The sequence below is a fragment of the Neoarius graeffei genome, chromosome 18 (assembly GCF_027579695.1).
Source record: "Neoarius graeffei isolate fNeoGra1 chromosome 18, fNeoGra1.pri, whole genome shotgun sequence".
NCBI lineage: Eukaryota > Metazoa > Chordata > Actinopteri > Siluriformes > Ariidae > Neoarius > Neoarius graeffei.
The window spans coordinates 64060344-64075391 of record NC_083586.1 but is presented as its reverse complement, the minus strand read 5'-3'; the positions used below and the strand labels follow the sequence as shown (position 1 = coordinate 64075391).

The window sequence follows — 15048 nt, the reverse complement described above, 5'->3', positions numbered from 1 at the left end:
ATGTGAAACAGGTGATGATTTGGGACAAAATCAGTATCCAGTAAAGGCCGAGTCTTTGAGGAGTAAAGATGGGCCGAGGATCTCCAGTTTATCAACAAATGATTAAGAAAATTATTGAAATGTTTAAAAACAATGTTCCTCAAAGAAAGATAGAAAAGGATTTGGATATTTCACCCTCTACGGTGCATAATATCATTAAACAATTCAAAGAATCTGGTGAAATTTCAGTGTGTAAAGGGCTCAAGCCTAATCTGAACCCCCGTGAGCTCCGATCCCTCACTGCATCAAGAACCGTCGTTCATCTCCAGCTGATAGAACCACATGGGCTCGGGATTACACTGGAAAACATTTGTCAAGTTACAATACGGAGTTACATCCACAAACACCAGTTAAAACTTTACTGTGTAAAAAGGAAGTCTTATGTTAACTGTGTCCAGAAGCGCCGTCGACTTCTCTGGGCTCGGAGGCGTCTGGGATGGACCATCACACAGTGGGAACGGGTATTGTGGTCAGATGAATCAGTATTCCAGGTCTTTTTTGGAAGAAATGGACGCCGTGTGCTCTGAAGACGAAAAGGACCATCCAGACTGTTCGCAGGAACAAGTCCAAAAGCCAGGTGTGTCATGGTATGGCGTTGGGTCAGTGCCTTTGGCAAAGGTACCTTACATTTCTGTGATGGAGCATTAATGCAGAAAAGTACACTGAGATTTTGGAGCAACATCTGCTGCCTTCAAGCCGGCATATTTTCCAGGGAGATTTCAACAAGACGATGCAAAACCACGTTCTGCTCACATTACAAAGGCGTGGCTGTGGAAGAAGAGGGCGTGTCCGCTCTGTCCCCAATAGAGAATGTGTGGAGAATTTAGAAATGAAAAATATTTCCTTTCTGAGGTTCCTTTAGATCCTTAAGACCTGTTTACAGGAAGAACGGGACAAAATAACACCTGAAACACTTCATCACTTGGAGTCTTCAGTCCATAAACATCTCTGAAGTGTTGGGAGAAGGAACGGGAACATTATAAAGTGGGAAACGCTTTACTGTAACAACTTTGTTTTTTTTTAAATGTGTTGCAAGAATCAAAATTGAAATAAATATTTATTTGGGGGAAAAAAAAAAACATGAGGTAAAACATCAAATAATGTGCTGTTGTATTGTTTTGAGTGCAGTAGAGGTCAAATATTATTTATGAATCATCGTTTTCGATTTTAACTTTAATTTCAACATACCGTGCCAACTTTTTCTGATTTGGGGTTGCACAATGACTGTGTGTGCGCGTACCTGACTCTAGGCGTGTACTATGAGGCTGTGTGATGTGTGTGATATCAATTTGTCCTCCCTCCTTCTGGGTCACTGTGGCCATGATTCCAGTCAGTTCATCCCCATATCGCTGTGGAACACTCCAGAACTCACTGCCCACACGGGCACCCTGACAGAACACCATGGAAGGGAGGGGAGGAAGGGAGGGAGGGAGGGAGGAAGGAAGGAAGGAAGGAAGGAAGGAGAAACAAACAACCAAAGAAAGAAGAATTAAAAAAGAAATAAAAAAACAGAAAGAAAAATAAAAAAGAAACAAAAAGCCAAAAGAAAGAAAGATGCAGATTGGAAATCGGAATAGGAGAGAACTTATATCGATATTTTTCGTAAATAACTGCCACATGACAATCTACACTTTTCTCCATCGTGCACTCGTTAGATTTTTCTTTGTCATGGTAAAGTCAGAGCAGAGATCCTGTGCACTCATGAATCCCATACACTGCTTATCTTCCCTAATGTCCAAATGATTGACCTGAAAAGGTCCATAATACCCATAATACACTTGGGCTTTTGTAAGGAAGGTTACATAAGTATATGCAGAATTTATAGTCACATGTTCATGATGTAGTGTGGAAAGTCCAAGGTTGATCAGTTGTCTCTGCTCCTGAGTTTCTCGGAATCGGTTCGCTTGGTTCATCAGCAGATCCTCCACCGGCTTCTGCAACAAATCTGACACACAAAACATCATTGGACCCTCCATCAGCCATCTTGCTTCAGAGAACAGCTTGGTGCAGGCTCTGAAAGCCTCAGCATGCTTCATGCCAACACAATGAAACCAACACGACCTTCACAAGCTCACACACTGCCTGCTGTTTCACCGTGGCCTTAAAGTTCATGACCATGTGCGTTTTCTCCACGATTAAGTCATACTTACTGTTTGTGGAAGTTGGCTAAACGTGTGAAGTCTCCACATGAAGTATAGTGAGGCCTACTTCACGGTGGTGTAGTGGTTAGCACTGTCGCCTCAAAGCAAGAAGGTTCTGAGTTCGAGCCCAGGGGCCTTTCTGTGTGGAGTCTGTGTAGGTTTCCTCTGGGTGCTCCAGTTTCCCCCACAGTCCAAAGACATGTAGTGAGGTGAATTAATTGGCCATTCTAAATTGTCCATAGGTGTGAATGTGTGTGTGTGTGAGTGACCAGAATGGTCCCAGACACCCTACTGCCGAAATTCTGGCCAAGTTAACCAAACACGGTTTGCCTCAAGCCCGGATCAGGTTCGGCAGAAAAGACGAATATACAGTAGATAGCATCAGCTTTTATATGATACTGCTCTGAATTCATATCTTACTAGCTTGTAGGATTGTAATACTCAAGTCCAGGACTCGGACTCACGACTTGATCTGGACATGAGCACTGATAACTCGTGCATAAACTGCATTCGGACTCGTAAATTGGAGACGAGGACTTGGATTTTTTTCTTAATTTTTTGTGACATGCCATAATAATTTGACATACAGTGGTGCTTGAAAGTTTGTGAACCCTTTAGAATTTTCTATATTTCTGCATAAATATGACCTAAAACATCATCAGATTTTCACACAAGTCCTAAAAGTAGATAAAGAGAACCCAGTTAAACAAATGAGACAAAAATATTATACTTGGTCATTTATTTATTGAGGAAAATGATCCAATATTACATATCTGTGAGTGGCAAAAGTATGTGAACCTTTGCTTTCAGTATCTGGTGTGACCCCCTTGTGCAGCAATAACTGCAACTAAATGTTTGCAGTAACTGTTGATCAGTCCTGCACACCGGCTTGGAGGAATTTTAGCCCGTTCCTCCATACAGAACAGCTTCAACTCTGGGATGTTGGTGGGTTTCCTCACATGAACTGCTCGCTTCAGGTCCTTCCACAACATTTCCATTGGATTAAGGTCAGGACTTTGACTTGGCCATTCCAAAACATTCACTTTATTCTTCTTTAACCATTCTTTGGTAGAACGACTTGTGTGCTTTGGGTCATTGTCTTGCTGCATGACCCACCTTCTCTTGAGATTCAGTTAATGGACAGATGTCCTGACATTTTCCTTTAGAATTCACTGGTATAATTCAGAATTCATTGTTCCATCAATGATGGCAAGCTGTCCTGGCCCAGATGCAGCAAAACAGGCCCAAACCATGATATTACCACCACCATGTTTCACAGATGGGATAAGGTTCTTATGGTGGATTGCAGTGTTTTCCTTTCTCCAAACATAACGCTTCTCATTTAAACCAAAAAGTTCTATTTTCGTCTCATCCGTCCACAAAACATTTTTCCAATAGCCTTCTGGCTTGTCCACGTGATTTTTAGCAAACTGCAGATGAGCAACAATGTTCTTTTTGGAGAGCAGTGGCTTTCTCCTTGCAACCCTGCCATGCACACCATTGTTGTTCAGTGTTCTCCTGATGGTGGACTCATGAACATTAACATTAGCCAATGTGAGAGAGGCCTTCAGTTGCTTAGAAGTTACCCTGGGGTCCTTTGTGACCTCAACGACTATTACACACCTTGTTCTTGGAGTGATCTTTGTTGGTCGACCACTCTTGGGGAGGGTAACAATGGTCTTGAATTTCCTCCATTTGTACACAACCTGTCTGACTGTGGATTGGTGGAGTCCAAATTCTTTAGAGATGGTTTTGTAACCTTTTCCTGCCTGATGAGCATCAAAAATGCTTTTTCTGAGGTCCTCAGAAATCTCCTTTGTTCGTGCCATGACACTTCCACAAACATGTGTTGTGAAGATCAGACTTTGATAGATCCCTGTTCTTTAAATAAAACAGGGTGCCCACTCACACCTGATTGTCATCCCATTGATTGAAAACACCTGACTCTAATTTTAGCTTCAAATTAACTGCTAATCTTAGAGGTTCACATACTTTTCCCACTCACAGATATGTAATATTGGATCATTTTCCTCAATAAATAAATGACCAAGTATAATATTTTTGTCTCATTTGTTTAACTGGGTTCTCTTTATCTACTTTTAGGACTTGTGTGAAAATCTGATGATGTTTTAGGTCATATTTATGCAGAAATATAGAAAATTCTAAAGGGTTTACAAACTTTCAAGCACCACTGTAAGGTATTTATCTCATCTCATTATCTCTAGCCGCTTTATCCTGTCCTACAGGGTCGCAGGCAAGCTGGAGCCTATCCCAGCTGACTACGGGCGAAAGGCGGGGTACACCCTGGACAAGTCGCCAGGTCATCACAGGGCTGACACATAGACACAGACAACCATTCACACTCACATTCACACCTACGCTCAATTTAGAGTCACCAGTTAACCTAACCTGCATGTCTTTGGACTGTGGGGGAAACCGGAGCACCCGGAGGAAACCCACGCGGACACGGGGAGAACATGCAAACTCCGCACAGAAAGGCCCTTGCCGGCCACGGGGCTCGAACCCAGACCTTCTTGCTGTGAGGCGACAGCACTAACCACTACACCACCGTGCCGCCCATAAGATATTTATATCTACATTAATTTTTATACTAATTTTGTGCAAGAGAATGCACATTCACCTGTTCATACGTCATGTTCAGGAACAAAATAACGTTAACGGCGCTAAAATGCCTGCAGAGATGCCGCTAGGATTGTCCGCTTTGCTTATACAGACTTCTCGTGCTGTGGGAAAAAAATGCACTGCTGTGTTCCATATGTAGAAAAACTATCGAGGAGACGACGGGGACAACCTCGAACTTCAATCATCATTTGGTAAGACTCCACCCAGAGAAGGAAGTGACACACTACGTTCATTGCTCTGTTGATAGTGGGCGGGGCTTGCTGAGCGATGAACAAGCTTTTTATCTGTAGCCTGTTAACTAAAATGGGGCAGTCGAGCAGGAACGTTAGTCCAACACAGTAGCAGAGACGCTTTTGCATAAAGGCAGCGACAGCCACCGTCAGATGGTGCCGTTGGAGTCTTGTTCTCAGACTCAACTTGGATCAGTAGTGGACTCGACTCAAAATTTTCTTTAATGACTTGGACGTGAACACTGGGGACTCGAGACTGGACTCAGATTCAAGGTTTAGTGATTCGACTACAACACTGCTTACTAGAACATCTGCAATTTTATAGTGTGTCTCATACTGTAGTTAGGGAGTTCCTGGAGGACCTGTAGGGGGCAGAGGGGTTCACAGATTGACATGTGGCAATGCCAATTCTGTTTTCTTAAAATGGCTGACTTTCTAGTAAAAGAAAGAAAGAAAGAAAGAAAGAAAGAAAGAAAGAAAGAAAGAAAGAAAGAAAGAAAGAAAGAAACTGGACGTGAATTCTAGGGTTCTAGTGAGCAGAGACTGTGATTTATTTCACATCACATGGACCTAGCACACCAAGTCATCTCCAAATGATTCATTTGACTGTGTGTGTGTGTGTGTGGATGTGTTATGTGAACATTTACACAGTTATGTGAAGGCACAGTGCGTTCTGTAGCACACACACACACACGGTAAAGGGATTACCCTTAGTGTAGGCCGTCGGTGTAAGCTACACCTACACTGACTCACTACTTTGTGTGTACGGCCAAATATGGAGCTCTTTGCTGTTCCTGCATCCTACACTTCTCCTGGATTTATGCAACTGAGGGGAAGAGGTCATTCTATTTTATATGTGTAATTTTAGCTTTATCGAAGACTGCAACTCTGCAAGTTCTTGTTGAACAGGGCAGGTTCTCAGTTGTCCACTGAAACTGCACGGTAACTGTATGAAACTTTACTGACTCACTGGAGATGAAGTTCTGCTGCCTGCGTCTCTCTACCATGTGATAACACCAGTGTTTAAGGGCATGTCCTTGTTGGTCCTGTTCATAATGTGGACGAGATTTGGTCTTCTCTTCGGGTTTCTGTCCTCCAGAGTCAAAAGACTGTTGTTTCTTCATATCAGGAATTCGCTTAACGAGCTGAGAGAAAGACGCGGGAACACAACGTCAGTTAAAGATCACAAATTCCCAGGGTTACTAAAGATTAATCTAAATTGTCTTTGTGTGAACAGAAAAAAATTCTCACCTCCACCTCTCCTCTAGCCTCCATCTCCTTCCGAAAGTCCTCCAGAGTTCCCAGGATGCTGTGCGGCAGGACCATGCCCTGGGCATCGAAGCGTGGCGCTCCTGGACCTGATTGAAGAAAGTGGTATTTTGAACTGCTTGGTTATATTACCGAATTAGTGCAGTTGTATTTCTGAAAGCGCTTTAGTTCTTCTCCATACTGATGGGTTTTTTAGATATTTAATAGCTACCTGTATAATCCAGTGGCTGCAGTACACCATTGTTTGGGAGGCGCTCAACCATGGCAATGCTCGCACCAGGACTGAGACCATCAGGAGGGTGGGTCTTACGGACCAGCACGCGGCTCCTTGCACAGGGCTTCTGGGAGTCTTTTGGGGGCTGAGGGGCTCGCAGCTGTGTGGACCAACCAAGACAACATCAAACTCTTACATGATAATCAATTAATCTTGAGTTTTTATTTCTACGTCCACTTGGCCTTGACTCTCATTACTTTACAAGACTGAGCTGCCAAATAACGGCAGCGTTAATCAATGAGAAATTCTCTGAAAGGATTCCCGCTGTCCTGGGAAAAATGAATTCATTTTAATTTACGAGTTTACCTTGTTGCTAGTTTTTATACTTCTTAGGCTGATGATACACAGGGCAACTTTTTGGGCAGTGTTGCCAGGGCAATTGCACTTCGACACTTTCCCATTGAGATTGGGGCAACATAATTTCTATCTGAACGATTTTGATTGTTTTTGGCAATTTTTTAAGATAATCTAATCAGAGCAGCGAATTAGAGCCCTGCACTCCCGCGGGAGTCCCGCGGGACCCGCGGGACCCGACGCAAAGCAGTGCGGTGCGGGACAAATTTTGAAAGCTCATTGCGGGCGGGAGGGGGAGTGCACAATGCGGGCGCGGGCGGGAGAGGTGATAAGCTGCAGTCCCGCTAACTAAAAACGTGTTTAAAATAAAATTTATAAATTATTAATTTATGTCTATCATATATAATTTGTGCTGGATATTTTATTTGGCATTAATAAAAACATTTTAAGATGCCTAAATTTGCGGATGTGGTCTAAAGCGAGAAATAGACAGTGTATAATCTGAGGAGCTGGTTGTGGTTGTGCAACACTTCATATGAGAGGAGAATGAAATCGCGGTTGGAATCATAATGCCACAGACTCGGAAGTGGGAGTGCGAGTGCGCAAAGCAAGAGCTGTCAATCAAAGCGAGAGCTGTCAATCATGAGCGCATGCAGCGCTCAACTTGGAATGTGTCAGCAGAATGTCAGAGTCTAAACAATAAACTTACAATAAACCTAACAATGCCACCTATAAATACACAACATGCAGATCTACATAATGTTATCTGTGCCATCTCACAGCAGTTTGCTTAGCTATTTTTAATCAGGGCAAATAGTCTTATAGCCAAAACTAGTATATGATGCTTTCATTTATGGAGATGCCTTTTGTTTATACGTGATTTCCAAATGAGGGGTATTGCAATTTTATATTAGTCTAAATGAACATCTACACCAAGTTGCAAGCATCAGGGGAAGATTATGGACGCACCAAGTTTGGCTTAACGGTCATTTAATGGTGAAATGCCGTTCGCACTGTCAGCCAACTTCGGGCTGTTTCTCTGAATTCCGACAATAAACGAGACCATCCGAACACATCTGAAAACATCATGGTTTGAACTGTGTTGGTTCAAATCAACTTGGTTAAGACCAAGTTGGTACTACAGCTTTGGGAAACAGTCATTTTTTAGATGTTAGTTAGTTCAAACTTGCATCGTACCGTATTGGTTTAATGCTAACTTGGTTGGTTGTTTGGGAAACGCACCCCTGAACGTGAGCTGTAGATATTTATGCTCAAATCCACTCAAAGTAGGGGGCGGGGCACCATCACGCTGTGTCTTTAAATTATATTAATTTCTTATAGGCCTACTTGTATTTCCTAGAATGTATGGTAAATGTGAGGAGTGACATATAAGCTACAGTGGTGCTTGAAAGTTTGTGAACCCTTTAGAATTTTCCATATTTCTGCATAAATATGGCCTAAAACATCATCAGATTTTCACACAAGTCCTAAAAGTAGATAAAGAGAACCCAGTTAAACAAATGAGACAAAAAATATTGTACTTGGTCATTTATTTATTGAAGAAAATTATCCAATATTGCATATCTGTGAGTGGCAAAAGTATGTGAACCTTTGCTTTCAGTATCTGGTGTGACCCCCTTGTGCAGCAATAACTGCAACTAAACGTTTGCGGTAACTGTTGATCAGTCCTGCACACCGGCTTGGAGGAATTTTAGCCCGTTCCTCCGTACAGAACAGCTTCAACTCTGGGATGTTGATGGGTTTCCTCACATGAACTGCTCGCTTCAGGTCCTTCCACAACATTTCCATTGGATTAAGGTCAGGACTTTGACTTGGCCATTCCAAAACATTCACTTTATTCTTCTTTAACCATTCTTTGGTAGAACGACTTGTGTGCTTAGGGTTGTTGTCTTGCTGCATGAACCACCTTCTTTTGAGATTCAGTTCATGGACAGATGTCCTGACATTTTCCTTTAGAATTCGCTGGTATAATTCAGAATTCATTGTTCCATCAACGATGGCAAGTCGTCCTGGACCAGATGCAGCAAAACAAGTCCAAACCGTGATACTATCACCACCATGTTTCACAGATGGGATAAGGTTCTTATGCTGGAATGCAGTGTTTTCCTTTCTCCAAACATAACACTTCTCAGTAAAACCAAATATTCTATTTTTGTCTCATCCATCCACAAAACATTTTTCCAATAGCCTTCTGGATTGTCCATGTGATCTTTAGCAAACTGCAGATGAGCAGCAATGTTCTTTTTGGAGAGCAATGGCTTTCTCCTTGCAACCCCGCCATGCACACCATTGTTGTTCAGTGTTCTCCTGATGGTGGACTCATGAACATAAACATTAGCCAATGTGAGAGGGGCCTTCAGTTGCTTAGAAGTTACCCTGGGGTCCTTTATGAACTCGGCGACTATTAGATGCCTTGCTCTTGGAGTGATCTTTGTTGGTCGACCACTCCAGGGGAGGGTAACAATGGTCTTGAATTTCCTCCATTTGTACACAATCTGTCTGACTGTGGATTGGTGGAGTCCAAACTCTTTAGAGATTGTTTTTTCACCTTTTCCAGCCTGATGAGCATCAACAATGCTTTTTCTGAGGTCCTCAGAAATCTCCTTTGTTCGTGCCATGATACACTTCCACAAACATGTGTTGTGAAGATCAGACTTTGATAGATCCCTGTTCTTTAAATAAAACAGGGTGCCCACTCACACCTGATTGTCGTCCCATTGATTGAAAACACCTGACTCTAATTTCACCTTCAAATGAACTGCTGATCCTAGAGGTTCACATACTTTTGCCACTCACAGATATGTAATATTGGATCATTTTCCTCAATAAATAAATGACCAAGTATAATATTTTTGTCTCATTTGTTTAACTGGGTTCTCTTTATCTACTTTTAGGACTTGTGTGAAAATCTGTTGATGTTTTAGGTCATATTTATGCAGAAATATAGAAAATTCTAAAGAGTTCACAAACTTTCAAGCACCACTGTATGTGTAATGTACAATATTCTTAATATCCACTGTAGATTTTGGTAGGCGTGTTGGGTATCTCTGTAAAGCCTCAGCTGCGCATGCTGCCTGGCAACGCGCACCCTTGCTACGTGCGCTAGGTGAAGGATCGGTCAGTGGAGAGCTCAGCTAAGCTTAGCATGTTTAATTCCCCAAGCCAATGACAAGAACTTTCGTGAGAAATAACGCGAACGTCTGCATCATGCGGGATTTGCGGGCGGGAGCGGGACAAAATATGGCAGGCGCGGGTGGGAGCGGGACTGAAAATCATAATTCTTGGCGGGAGCGGGACTGCACAATGCGGGAGCGGGACTGAAAATTCTGTCCCGCGCAGACCTCTACAGCGAATCACATGACCACCTGAGAGCTTCTGAAATTTTCAACAAAGATGGCGGCATCTCACTCAACAGCAGTGGAGCAAAGAAAAAGAGAGACAACTTGTATCTTTTTATGGCGGTAAGTTGTTCTGTGTAAACCCAAAGTGGTGAATTTACCTCATCAAATGCTTAGAAAACCAACAGACATCTATTTTTATGTGTTCAGGTTGTACTTAGGACATTGATTTATTATTTTTTTCAGCTAAGTGTAAACTGCCATTAGCGCCATAGCCACCGCTCCATAGAGATTGAATGGGATTTGGCTAACTAGTGGTGGGTTTTGCTAACATAGTTAGCTGAAAGTTATCACTAGCTATGTAGAGATAATGTTACTGTAGCTCTCTTGCATCAAGTTAAAAGTGATGGGCAGCCCATGTTGTTGTTTTTTTTTCTTTTGTGAGTTGTGATAGAGACTGTTGAACTTATCGTCTGATCTAATTCACATCCAGAGCACGATTACTTGTGGAGGGTGAAACAGTACAAACTTCGGGGTGTAAAAAAGAAAGAACGCCTTTCAGGAGCTCCGCCACACCCTTTTCCTCCGAACGCCTTTCAGGAGCTCCGCCACACCCTTTTCCTCCGAACGCCTTTCAGGAGCTCTGCCACACCCTTTTCCTCCGAACGCCTTTCAGGAGCTCTGCCACACCCTTTTCCTCCGAACGCCTTTCAGGAGCTCTGCCACACCCTTTTCCTCCGAACGCCTTTCAGGAGCTCCGCCACACCCTTTTCCTCCACAGCAGCATCTCCTGCTCCAAGACCTTTTGTCTTTTTGCTGAGATGAGAATTAAACGATGATGTTTTTGTGATGTATGTGTCAGATATTAGTTTTAGCATTATGTGATTGAAGCTAGTAGCATTTTTAAAGATATCTAAAAAGTGTTTATTATTAATAGAATGTGGTTATTTTGACTTATAAATGTTAAAATAATGGCAAATTATGTTTTGGCCAGAGGATCTATTCAGTTTTGTTCCAGAAGTGATACTTACTTGAGCGAAATAAATAAAGGCTGAAGCCAAGATAAGCGTGACAGCTGACAATGATTCCGTGTCCATCTTTGCGGTGTCTGTCTCCCTGGCAATAGATTTGCTCTTATCTGATTGGTTGTTGCCAATTGTCTGTTGTCTTAATTAGTTGCTCTGTGTCTCACCTGGTTGCCTGTTGCCAACAACATTGCCCAAAAAGTTGCCCTGTATATCATCACCTTTAGGCAATTCAGTATTTGTTCATTGGGATGTTTGTTTGTTTGTCTGGGTTCTGGTTCAACACAAGCCAAATTCCAAATGGCTTCTTTTTTTTTATTATATTTGCTCACTACACAGCAAAAATTATAGAAAACATGGACAGCATGGCTCCATTCACTCCCAGCCTACAGAAATGAAGCCAAAATATATCCGATATGTTGTCAAATTTACAATCAGACTCTACCTTCTTGAGATGTTCAGGTCTGATGGCAGGGGCAGGGAATTCCTCTCCTTTCACAATGGGACTCGTCCACTGCTCCTCATTCATAGTGCACTGACATTCCTCCTGCACCTCCTCTCGCTTCTTATCTGAGCCTAGAGAAGAGAGGAGAAGAACACGCTTATATAACATTCTTTATAGCATAATACACAAAGATAAAGCTTGTTTCTGACTGGCTGCCAGGTGTCCGTCCTTATATAATTTCTTAAAATGCATCCACAATCCTTTCTAGTTTTCCTTTTGCTCTTTTAATCCTGTTCTGAACAAATGTAGGTCTGTCAATTGAGGACAGTCTCTTGACACACTCATGAAGGCCAGAGACCCAACCGTGGTGAAAGTCTCCTTCAGAATCCAGTTGAAATCCATACGACTGTGTCCCAGAGACGCTCATGAGTCACAAGTCAAGTCTCGTCTCTAAGGCCAAGTTTACATTAGACCGTATCTGTCTCGTTTTCTTCGCGGATGCACTGTCCGTTTACATTAAAATGCCTGGAAACGCTGGGAAACGGGAATCCGCCAGGGTCCACGTATTCAATCCAGATCGTGTCTGGTCCGGTGCTGTGTAAACATTGAGAATACGCGGATACGCTGTGCTGAGCTCTAGCTGTCGTCGTCATTGGACAACGTCATTGTGACATCCACCTTCCTGATTTGCTGGCATTGGTCATGTGACGCGACTGCTGAAAAACGGCGCGGACTTCCGCCTTGTATCACCTTTCATTAAAGAGTATAAAAGTATGAAAATACTGCAAATACTGATGCAAATACTGCCCATTGTGTAGTTATGATGGTCTTTAGGCTTGCCATCCTTCCACTTGCAAGTGGTAAGTGACTTGCGCACAGCGGCTCAGTCCCAAATCACTGCTCGTGTGCTTCACTCGCGCGCTCTGTGAGCTGCGCAGGGCCGGAGTGCACACCCTCCAGAGGGCACTCGCTGTTCAGGGCAGAGTGATTTGGAGCGCAGCCGCTGAGGAGGAAGCGATGAGCCGCACTGACACATTTCAACTTACGTGCCGAATTAGTCATGTGATTAGCGTATCCGTGTATTGGCGTTGCTGTGTGCACGCGAATCGTGTATTGGCGTTGCTGTGTGCACGCTAATCGTTTTTAAAAACGTTAATCTGATGATCCGCTGATACGGTCTAATGTAAACCCCACCTAAGCTGGTCAGAGTTCAGTTTGGGAGATCATCTGAGATGTAGCATCATCTAATTGGGCCATCACCGGCAGAAGAGGGTCGGACCTGTTCATTATGAAATTACAACTAATATTATTTTCTTCAGGCGGCACGGTGGTGTAGTGGTTAGCGCTGTCGCCTCACAGCAAGAAGGTCTGGGTTCGAGCCCTGTGGCCGGCGAGGGTCTTTCTGTGCGGAGTTTGTATGTTCTCCCCGTGTCCGCGTGGGTTTCCTCCGGGTGCTCCGGTTTCCCCCACAGTCCAAATGCAGGTTAGGTTAACTGGTGACTCTAAATTGACCGTAGGTGTGAATGTGAGTGTGAATGGTTGTCTGTGTCTATGTGTCAGCCCTGTGATGACCTGGCGACTTGTCCAGGGTGTACCCCGCCTTTCACCCGTAGTCAGCTGGGATAGGCTCCAGCTTGCCTGCGACCCTGTAGAACAGGATAAAGCGGCTAGAGATGATGAGATGAGATTATTTTCTTCAGTAGACAACTGCACTGTTGAATTCTGGACTGTGATTGGTTGACTAGCAGTATGGCAACTGCAACTCACAGATTTATATTAATGCACTCATTATTGTTTCTATAGTAACAGCTCGTTCACAGGAATTCATGATTAAAAAAGTAAAGATCATGCATAATTGTTGATATGGTCAGGTTTTCTTTGTAAAGATATGAGAAATAAAATAAGCAAGACCATCACCCCGACACACCTCCTACCAACTTTGTTTTATGTTTTCGTCTCTGTTTGTTCCCAATGTAACTCAAATAGAAGTGAACAGATTTGGACGAAATTTGGTGGACAGCTTTAGAATTATCCTTGGTTCAAGTGATTTGATTTTGATGTTGATAATATTTGGCTTGGTGGAGGTATGCATTCTACCAAGAGCCCTTCTTGTTTGTACTACTTTCATTTGGTGGTGCACTAAATGACAACAACATTGCCTGGATTGGCCAGACTTCAGATGTTTCCATCGCTGGCCACAATGCGCCTCCATTCCATACGAGATGATACCCTTCTCATCCATGTTGTCCCGAGATTGTTGTTCAGCTCGTCTTTCCATCATTTTGGAGGTCGCCCGCATGGTCTTTTCCAATTCCTTGGATACCACTCGACAATTGCGCGAGTCCATCGGTTGTCTCTGAGTCTGGTGACATGGCCTGCCTAGTTGATCTTCCGTCTCCGGTATTCTGCAATCACATCATTCACTCCGCTTCTCTCTCGTATCACCTCGTTTCTGATGTGCTCCCTCAATGAGATTCCCAGCATCCACCTTTCCATGGCTCTTTGGGTCGTACTCAGTCTTTGCTCCTCTTTGCGTGTGGTGGCCCAAGTCTCGCTTCCGTATAGCATTGCGGGTAAGACTGTACTGTTAAACAGTTTCGCACGTGTGAGCTTGGAGATTCTTGCTGTCAGCACTTCTTTGATGGAGGTGAACGCCTTCCATCCTGCTCGGATCCTTCGGGAGATTTCTGTACCCTGATCACGTTTCATGCTTACTGTTTGTCCCAAGTATGTATACTCTTCCACCTCACCTCTTCGATTTCATCGCTTCCCACAATCACTCTTCCGCGTGCTACATTGTCAGACCGCATGTACTTGGTTTTGGTGCGGTTCATCTTGAGGCCAACGGCTGTACTATGTTTGTCCAGCTCGTTCAGCATATTCTGAAGTTGACCTGTATTGGATGCAATGAGAGCGATGCCATCTGCGAATCTGAGGTGTGTCAGTATCTCTCCATTGATGTTTATACCTCCATCCCAATTGACCTTTCAGATGATGGATTCGAGACATGCAATGAAGAGTTTTGGAGAGATGGTGTCCCCTTGTTTGACACCTTTTCCAACTGGGACTGTCATGGGCAATGATAGTACTTCGATATCTGTTGTACATCCAGAGTTGGCTTCTTTCAGCACATTTATGTACTGAGGCTCGACTCCTTGCATGTGTAGAGATTTCAGCAGTGCATTTATCTCAACGCTATCAAAGGCTTTTTCATAATCCACTAAAGTGATGCACAGAGGCAAGTTGTATTCCCTCGCACGTTCCAAATGTTGGGTGAGGGTAAATATATGGTCAATCGTGCTGTATTTCCTACGAAAGCCGGCCTGCTC

General features: G+C 43.4%; 1 protein-coding gene across 1 annotated transcript in view; it reads right to left on the bottom strand.

The window, feature by feature from the left end:
- Positions 1-14066, bottom strand: part of mycbpap (mycbp associated protein) — a 70523-nt gene extending 56457 nt beyond the window's left edge. Inside the window, exons 1-7 of the mRNA XM_060898319.1 lie at positions 13949-14066; positions 11720-11850; positions 6534-6696; positions 6305-6411; positions 6024-6198; positions 1869-1984; positions 1280-1427 (exon numbers count right to left, since the gene is read on the bottom strand). Of these exons, the coding sequence (XP_060754302.1) occupies positions 1280-1427; positions 1869-1984; positions 6024-6198; positions 6305-6411; positions 6534-6696; positions 11720-11850; positions 13949-14066 (958 nt within the window). The remainder of the gene's footprint in view (positions 1-1279; positions 1428-1868; positions 1985-6023; positions 6199-6304; positions 6412-6533; positions 6697-11719; positions 11851-13948) is intronic.
- Positions 14067-15048: the final 982 nt, after the last annotated feature.